A 9,147-nucleotide genomic window follows, 5' to 3' on the forward strand; every position below is an offset into this window, starting at 1 on the left:
GAGGCAACATGATCCAATCAGAGAGACAGTGTTCTATCAGCACGGAGCGTCAACCGTATTAGTCCTGTGGAACTACAATAATTGCCTTAGTACCAAAATGTATGTTCTTGCACAGAATGTCTCTGTCTGTAGTAAAAAAAAAAAAGAAGAAGTTTGACAATGAGTTTGAAGAACTTGAAAGATGTATTACCTGATAAAAAGGAAATCTGTGTGTGTGTGTGTGTGTGTGTTTGCATGGTGTGTTTGGGTTCTGAGTATTTGAGAGAATAGTTAACAGTGAAGAACATGTAAAAGGTATTATAATGCTTTACGCGTGAACTAGTTGGTAATTGCCACAGATGAATCGGCAGTGACTGATGGTGTGAATGCTATGTAAGTATGTATATTCTAGATGAGGCTTTACATGTGCTTGTATGTGTGTCGTATTTGTGTGTATGTGTGTGTGTGTTGTAATTGTGTGTGTTTGTTTATTGGGTTGACTCGTTGCTGTATGTGCCAAGCTCCTGTCCCACTGTAGTTTGTTTTATCACTGCTCCTCCATGTTTGTAGTTCTATCATCTATCGTCAATTGTAGTCTAATGAAACCGACATGACTTCCTCTCCATGCTGAGTCATTAAAACTACACGCAGGTAAACTTATGTGTCGTGATTTTTTCGCTACAATGTGTGCATGTGTGTGGACTGGACTGACTGAGTTTGAAGACATACAAACATACTGGAGCACACTGCTGCAGTGTAACACACACACACACACACACACACTCAGGTGCATCCTGGTTCAACCTGGTTTGTTGCAAGAGGAAACATGGAATGCCAGGTGATCATGAACCCATACAGCTACAGTCTACGTCAGAACAGGTATGCAGCCTTTCCTCCCCTGTTGAGACAAACCTGTTCAACAAGGATTCAGGATTAAAACCAGTTTAAGCTTGATGAAAGGAGTGGCTTTCGATGTTTTTGGAATATGTTTATACGTCAACAACTTCCTTCACGACACCGGAGCAGGATTAACAGCTGCTGGGAAAGGCCTCACAATTGTAAGTGGTTGGTGTTTTGTATCTAAAATGGAAACATTATATTTGTATTATATTTGTTTATAACAGTTGTATTTAGGAGTGTACATGTATAATATTATCGTGATATTCATTACAGTTAGATTAAAAATGTGATGATAGAGAAGGACAAGCACATACATAATACCAAAAATACTAAAATTACTTATGGCCTCATACTTTACCCTGTAAACATTCTATGCATGATTACTTTTAGAACACTGCTAATTCAACAGTGAAGTGCCGTACATATTTAAATGACGGTTTCCTGAGAGAACAAAACTTGAGAAAAGACACAACAAGTCATTTCTGATCATCCTAGGAATGTTTGCGTACATGCAAGCATGAATGATGTCAAACATGTCATATCCTCACTGCAGATTTGATGGACTCGTCAAGGAGGTAGATGTGTTGTCTTTACAGAAGCTATTGACCCCGTCTGCTTCAGGTGTGAGTCAGGAGAGATCCTCCACCTGAGGCTGCCATGAGTCTGTCTGGGGAGAGAGATGAGGACAGCACTGCCTCTGAAACAGATCCTTGTGAAGGGAGTCCCTGCATTGAATCTAAAATGTGAGTTATAAGGCTGATGATTGGCTTCATGTTAGCTGAATTCTTGCTTATATTTACAGTATGATTCAGAGTAAATGTATTATTTGTTTTTGAGAAGCTTTTCCATACCCCGTTGGTTGTCTGAGCTAAGAATTAAGTTGCAAGCAGGAAGGAAAACAAGTGCCAAAACTAAATTTCAGATCTCATGCTGTACCCACATTGTCACTATCATGAGGACTATGTTGACGTTTACTGACAGAGTCACGCAGGAGAGAACAGGCTCCCATGACCCAAGAAAATTGGAGCCATTGAGGGAAAAAAAGTCTATGGAGGAACCAATCTACTTCAAACAAGAACCCTTTCCAGCAGGAAGGTAAGGGTATTTTCTCTTCAGGTTTGCTTCGCCCTTTGCTATTGTATTTCATCTATCTATGCTTGCTATTGACAGATCACATGCTATTGACTGGGAAGTTCTTCGAAACAAACACAGAGACATGGCAGCTGGTAACGCTAGCAGTAGGCCTACTAGTGAAAGTGAATGTAATTTGGTCAGGGGAGGAAATTACGGCATTTCTAATCTCCTCCATGCCTGTCTCCTTAGCAATCCCTCTCAGTTGCTTTTAACATATACTTTGGTTTTCCAGGGACTCATTAAACCAAATACCACAGGAATGTAGCAGCAGCCTATGGACATTTATTAGACTCTTTATTCAAATGTGTTTATCTGGCATAATTGCTGAAGAATTATGAGTATTCATCCTAAAATATAGTATATTATATTGAGTGACTTCTTAAAAACTTTCATTATATGAAATAAAGGGAAGTGGTAAAAAGGAAAAGAGATTGGTGTCCAAAGGAAAAGAGATTGGAGTCCAAGCCCAATTTGAAGGTTGCCGACATGTGGACCTGTTTACTAGCTTGTGTCACATTAGATTTTTTTTGTCATTCATAACAAGATAGTGTTTATCATCTAACTAATGTTGAATTAAGATAATATCCCTATAAACATTTTCCTCTTATGGATTTCATATTATTTCCAGTCAAAAGAAGTAATAATTCCTGTCCTGAGCACTCACGTAATGTTTGTCCAAAACAGTGACCAATGTAAGAAATCTGAATCAAACCATCAAGATGACGTAATCGCTATTTTCAAGGTGGGCTGATAACATGGATTTGCAGCAGTAACTGTTTGTAAATTTACATATAATATAATACTTTAAATCAAATAATCTGTTTTAGTTGCTAGAACAAAACATCATCACTTTAGTCAGGAAACATCTAAAGATATTCCAAGGGCTTCTACACGAAGATTACCCGGAGTCTATTGAGAGTCAAAAGAAGGAGGAAGAACCAGTTGATGCTGAGTTTGAAAACACGGTCAGAGATGGAGCTCTGAAGATCACATTGCATGTCCTTAGGAGCATGAACCAGAACAAGATGGCCGACACACTGGAGAAAAGTAAGATATCTGGCATTTGACATTGAATATACTAATATCTTGGTAGTGCATACAAAATATATAGAAGTTGCTTTGTGGACGAATGATTGTTGTACTACTGGGAGTAAATTCATGGTCTTCCATCCAGATGAACTAGTTGCTGTATGTCAGCGTCAACTGAAATGCAGCCTGAAGAAGAAATATCAGTGTGTGTTTGAGGGAATGGCTGGCCAAGGAAACCCAACACTCCTCAACAACATCTACACAGACCTCTTCATCACAGAGAGTGGAAGTGGGGGGGTCAGTAATGAACATGAGGTCAGACAGATTGAGACAAAATCCAGGACACCGGCAACGGCAGAGACACCTATCAAGTGCCAGAACCTCTTCAAACCCCTTCCTGGACAAGGAAGATCTACCAGAAGTGTTCTGACTACGGGTATTGCTGGCATTGGAAAAACAATCTCTGTGCAGAAGTTTATCCAAGACTGGGCAGAAGGAAGAGCCAATCAGAACATCCAGTTCATCTTTCCACTTCCTTTTCGAGAACTGAATTTGGTGAGCGGTAGACAACATAGTTTGATGACACTTCTCCATCTCTTTTGCGCAGAAACCAAAGATTCAGGAATCTCCAGTTATGAAAAGTACAACGTCCTGTTTGTCTTAGATGGTCTGGATGAGTGCCGACTTCCTCTTGACTTCACAAACAACGAAATCTGTTGCAATGTCACAGAGACAACCTCAGTGGATGTGCTGTTGACCAATCTGATCAAGGGAAAACTGTTTCCATCAGCTCTACGCTGGATAACATCCCGACCTACAACAGCCAATCAGATTCCTTCCGACTGTGTTGACTTGGTGACAGAGGTACAAGGGTTCAATGATCTACAGAAGGAGGTGTACTTGAGGAAGAGAATCAGTGATGAGAACATGGCCAGCAGAATCATTGAACACATAAAGATGTCAAGGAGCCTTCACATCATGTGTCACATACCAGTCTTCAGTTGCATTGCAGCCAAGGTTCTAGAGAGACTGTTGAGAGAAGCAAAGACTGGAGACATGCCCAAGACTCTGACACAGATGTACACACACTTTCTGGTGTATCAGACCCAACCGAAGAACCAGATGCATCCAGGAGATCACAAGAGAGATCCACCCTGGGATAAAGAGACCGTCCTGAAGCTGGGAAAACTGGCCTTCAAACAACTTGAAAAGGGCCATCTGATCTTCTATGAGGAAGACCTGAGAGAGTGTGACATTGACGTCACAGAAGCCTCAGTGTACTCAGGAGTGTGTACTCAGATCTTCAGAGAGGAGCGTGGGCTGTACCAGCGGAAGGTGTTCAGTTTTGTACACCTGAGCATCCAGGAGTTTCTCTCTGCTCTGTATGTCTTTCTCACATTCAAGACAAGTGGACACAATCCTCTGGTCAAACATGTGAAACATTCATTTTCACTGAAGAGCAAACCAGAGATTGACTTACACAAGACAGCTGTGGATCAAGCTTTGGAGAGTGAGAATGGACACCGAGACCTGTTCCTCCGCTTCCTCCTGGGCCTCTCACTGGTATCCAATCAGGCTGTCCTACGAGGCCTTCTGACACAGACAGGAACGACCCCACAGACCAATGAGGAGACGGTCAAGTACATAAAGAAGAAGATCAAGGAGAATCCCTCACCAGAGAGGTGCATCAACCTGTTCCACTGTCTGAATGAGCTGAGGGACTGCTCTTTAGTGGAGGAGATCCAAAGCTACCTGAGCTCAGGAGATCTCTCCCAAGCCAACTTCTCATCTACACAGTGGTCAGCTCTGGTCTTTGTGTTGCTGACCTCAAAAGAGAAGCTTGATGTTTTTGACCTGAAGGAATACTCCAGATCAGAAGAAGGTCTTCTGAGACTGCTGCCAGTCATCAAAGTCTCAAAAACAGCCTTGTAAGTACAGTACATAAACAGTTCCTTTAGTCCTTGTCTCATACCCTAACATCATATTTGCTTACAAATATATATTTGTTGGAGATTAAGGTTACATGTTTTAATTGTTATTTTTTTGTGTGTTTAGGCTGAATACATGCCATCTCACAGAGAGATCGTGTGAAGAATTGTCTAGAGCTCTGAGCTCTAACTCCAGCCACCTGACAGAGCTGGACCTGAGTGACAACAGCCTGCAAGATACAGGAGTGATGCATCTTTGTGCTGGGATGAGTCTCCACAGTAGACTGGAGACACTCAGGTTGAAACGTTATGTCAATTTGTGTTCAATCAGCATTTATGTCTTCACAATAAACATACTCATTGTAATTTCCTGTCTAGGTTAAACAAGTGTTGCCTCACAGGGAAATGTTGTGAAGTGCTGGCCTCAGCTCTCACCTCAAACACTCGCATGAAAGAGCTGGATCTAAGTAACAATAAGCTGCAAGATTCAGGACTGAAGCTGCTCCATGCCGGACTAGAAAACATTCAAGTGTTGAGGTGAGATATTGTTGTGGGAACTTGACCACAGCATACATATTTCTATTGATTGATACACAAGGTGAACGCCAATGCTTCAAACAACAATACAACTACTCTACTCTTTGATGTTTGCAAACCTGGAGGAGAACACTCGCCTATCTAGCTCTTTGTGTGTCTCTAAAAGTAACAATGGTTCCAGTAGGCTTTTTATACACCCTCTGTCGCACTTCTTCAGCTGACTGCTAAAACAATATACCATTTTTGGTTCTAGATTTCAAATTGGTATTAGAATAAATGGATTGTTTTGCCCATACTGAGGGGCATTGATGATATATCATGTTATCTTCTGTCAAGGCTGAGTGCATGTCATCTCACTGAGAGAAGCTGTGAAGAGTTGGCATCAGTTCTCTGCTGCCCTTCCTCCCACCTGAAGGAGCTCCATGTGAGCATGAACCACCTTCAGGATTCTGGGCTGATGCTGCTCTCTGCTGGACTGGGTAATCCTCAGTGCCAACTGGAAAAACTGAGGTTTGCTTTATTTAATGTTGATTAACTGGGTATGCTGTTTACAGTAATGTCTTAATATCACAATATGTGAACATTTTGTTTTTCCTCCATTTCCTAACTAGTTTGTGTGAGTGTCAAATCACAGAGCAAGGCTGTAAGGCCTTGGCCTCTGCTCTCGTCTCAGAATCCTCCCACATGAGAGAGTTAAACCTAAGTGACAACAACCTGCAGGATTCTGGTGCTAAACAGCTCTCTGCTGTTCTAGGGAGTCAACACTGTAAACTGGAGACCATACAGTGAGTTTAATAGGGCTGAGGAATATCCTTTTTTACTGATACACTTTTTACTTGATCTAGTGAAATGATCATTGTCATTCATGAACAGGTTGTCATTCTGTGGTGTTGGAGAGGAAGGCTGTGCCTGTTTGGCTTCAGCTCTGAAGTCTAACCCCACCCACCTGACACAGCTGGACGTGAGTTATAATCACCCAGGAGACTCAGGACTGATGCTGCTTTCCTCTGCACTAAAGGATCCCAACTATAAACTCCAAATTCTCAGGTAAAAACTGGCCATTTCTGTAATTGGTTTAACAAACTGACTTAACGAAATGTTTATAAAATTCCTAAATAACTCATTTAATTTCTCTCACAGAATTCAGCCTGCAGGGTTATGCTGGTCATTAAGAAGGAGTATGTTTATATGCATTCTGCATTCACTGCACATTCACACGGAACGAAAAGCATTGCTTTTACAGCACCATCATTCAAACTGCTACATGTGGCAGTCTGCTTGCTTCCAAATAGATTGATAGATTTATGATTTATTTTTTCCTTGTCTTCTTCATTAGATACCTGTAATCTCACGCTGGACGTCAACACTTGCCACAGAAACCTGTCTCTGTCTGATGGGGGCAGAAAGGTCACATGGAAAGGAAAGAAGAATTCCTATTCTGATGACCCCAAGAGATTTACAGACTGGTCCCAGGTGCTGTGTAGCGAGGGCCTGACCGGGTGCTGTTACTGGGAGGTGGAATGGAGTGGGTTAGGGGGCTTCATCGGAGTGGCATATGAAGGAATCAACAGGGCTGGGAAATTGAATGACAGTTTGATGGGGCACAATGATAACTCATGGTGTCTAAGCTGCTCTGGTCACACTTACACTGCTTGGCATGGTAATATAAAGACTTGCATAGACGTGCCGATGTCCAACAGAGTCGGAGTGTATCTGGACTGGCCGGCTGGCAGTCTCTCCTTTTACAGCATCTCTTCTGATACGTGCACCCTTCTATACACATTCCACTCCACATTCACCAAGGCCATCTACCCTGGGTTCTGGGTTTGGGAAAAAACATCCATGTCTCTATGTTAGTCATGCAGGATTCAAAGAAATGTGAGCGATATGATTTGATGATTTGAGATGATATGATGAAATTTGACTTTCTCTTAAGTCTTGTAGACAAGAACACACACAGGAAGGTGTTTTATCTTAAAGTTAACAATAATACGTGTTCTGTATTTGGATTGTTTTTACTGTGAACAGACCAGTGGTTTCACTGCAAGCTGTATGACATTCCACCCACTAGAGGTCATGTTTTTCTGAAATGAAAGCTGTTGTCTTCAACTCCAGTAAAGTAGTCTGCATTACCTCATCTACCACTGAGTTGGTGCATACTGATGTACCGAAGACATACTTTATATACTGTAATTTCATGATAACAGTTGTAATTAATGGCCTCTCCACTGGAGAAAACTGTCACTGTCTAGCATTAACTTGAGAGGTAGAGCTAAAGTGAATTTCCCGTTCATGTTTTCAAATGTGGGTGGGACAACCTTTTTTAATAACTGAGGATGCTGCCGTTAAATATAATTTTCTTAGTAAAAAGTGTGTGTGTGTGTGGGCGGGCAGGGGGCTGACAGATTTCCAAGTCACATACCTTGCATTGGTTTATTTAGCGGGCAGATAAAATTGTGTACTGAATCTCATCGATTATAGTGCAATGTTAGATTGTGAATGTGATGAGCATTACTTCACAATATGGTTGACATCAAAAGGCATCTATAATTATAGAGAAGGAAGACAAATGTACTTTTTCTTATACTTGCATATTGTATTGTTTCATTGTAATTATACCACTTAATCACATTTTATTTAGTAGCGTTATTAATAATGGACAAAGAACAAAGACACAAGCACATCAAAGAAGCAATACTTTATTTCTAGTGCTGTACACTGAAGGGAAAATAAACATTGATGGAATGGTTTACCGTGTGAGTGAGAAAGGGTTTTACATATGTGAACATATCCAAACTGCGATAGCTGACATCACACATTTTTACTGACTGTTGTTCTAGAAGGTCTGAGGGAGGAGGCCTGTCACTAACCTACACAACATGTGCACTCATACAACACTAGGAGCTACATTATACAGTAGAACACATTTCTAAAGTGGGGTGAACTCCGTCGGAACAGCACATTCTAAATCAATGTCACTAAAACGGTTTAATTACAAAATGTTCAAGTTGCATCACATTTGTTGTTTATCTGAGATCTGAACACAAACACAACAGACATGTGGGCACTTAATTTTCATTTGGCATCACAAATAGAACCATGAACTATAGGGGGAGGAGGGTTAAAGTTGTAAATGAAGAACAATTTAAATGTACAAAATAGCTGAACTTGTCATCAAATTATACGTCAAAATAAACGTCTTGATAAGTCAACGACATTGAGAAACAATAAATAATAAAACTGCCATATGAACAAGAGGCCAATGTTTTGCATGTTCAGTAAGTGGCTTTACATTTTCTTGAATTTAGTAAGGTTTGGAACAAATACAGTACATCAGTTGTCTCCCTTGTCTTGTTGTCATTACGTAGGTCTATACCTCCCACCCACTCACTCAAATTGTGTTGACCAACTGTGTTATTGTAGAATTGAAGATGTTTCTTACACCACAGAAGCAGACATAACATCACCATAAAGTCACCAGTTGATTATTGTGATATTTCATTTTATGTGATGGTTTAGATTCAATGAAGCATTCAAATACATATAAGTACCTCTAGAAAACTGAAACTTATTTCAAAGAACCTATAAGGTGTGTTGCATCAATATTTGATGGAATATCAAACATTCTTCTTCTATGGTT

The 9,147-nt window shown here is 40.7% G+C and overlaps 1 protein-coding gene across 4 annotated transcripts; it reads left to right on the forward strand.

Moving 5' to 3' along the window:
• The first annotated feature begins 966 nt into the window (after positions 1-966).
• LOC134033214 (NACHT, LRR and PYD domains-containing protein 12-like) lies at positions 967-8,818 on the forward strand. Of its 4 annotated transcripts, none has more exons than XM_062477280.1 (13): positions 967-1,037; positions 1,433-1,622; positions 1,861-1,974; positions 2,698-2,755; positions 2,841-3,060; positions 3,188-4,970; positions 5,098-5,268; positions 5,349-5,507; positions 5,844-6,017; positions 6,119-6,292; positions 6,381-6,554; positions 6,648-6,685; positions 6,844-8,818. In XM_062477280.1, exons 2-13 carry the CDS (start codon positions 1,537-1,539, stop codon positions 7,362-7,364), a joined length of 3,672 nt encoding a protein of 1,223 aa, XP_062333264.1. In that variant the 5' UTR covers positions 967-1,037; positions 1,433-1,536; the 3' UTR covers positions 7,365-8,818. The 4 variants fall into 4 exon arrangements, with proteins under 4 accessions (XP_062333264.1, XP_062333265.1, XP_062333266.1 ...); XM_062477281.1 differs by having other exon boundaries at positions 1,501-1,622; XM_062477282.1 differs by having other exon boundaries at positions 987-1,037; positions 1,476-1,622.
• The last annotated feature ends 329 nt before the right edge of the window (positions 8,819-9,147 follow it).

This window comes from Osmerus eperlanus, chromosome 14 (genome assembly GCF_963692335.1).
Source record: "Osmerus eperlanus chromosome 14, fOsmEpe2.1, whole genome shotgun sequence".
Classification (NCBI taxonomy): Eukaryota; Metazoa; Chordata; class Actinopteri; order Osmeriformes; family Osmeridae; genus Osmerus; species Osmerus eperlanus.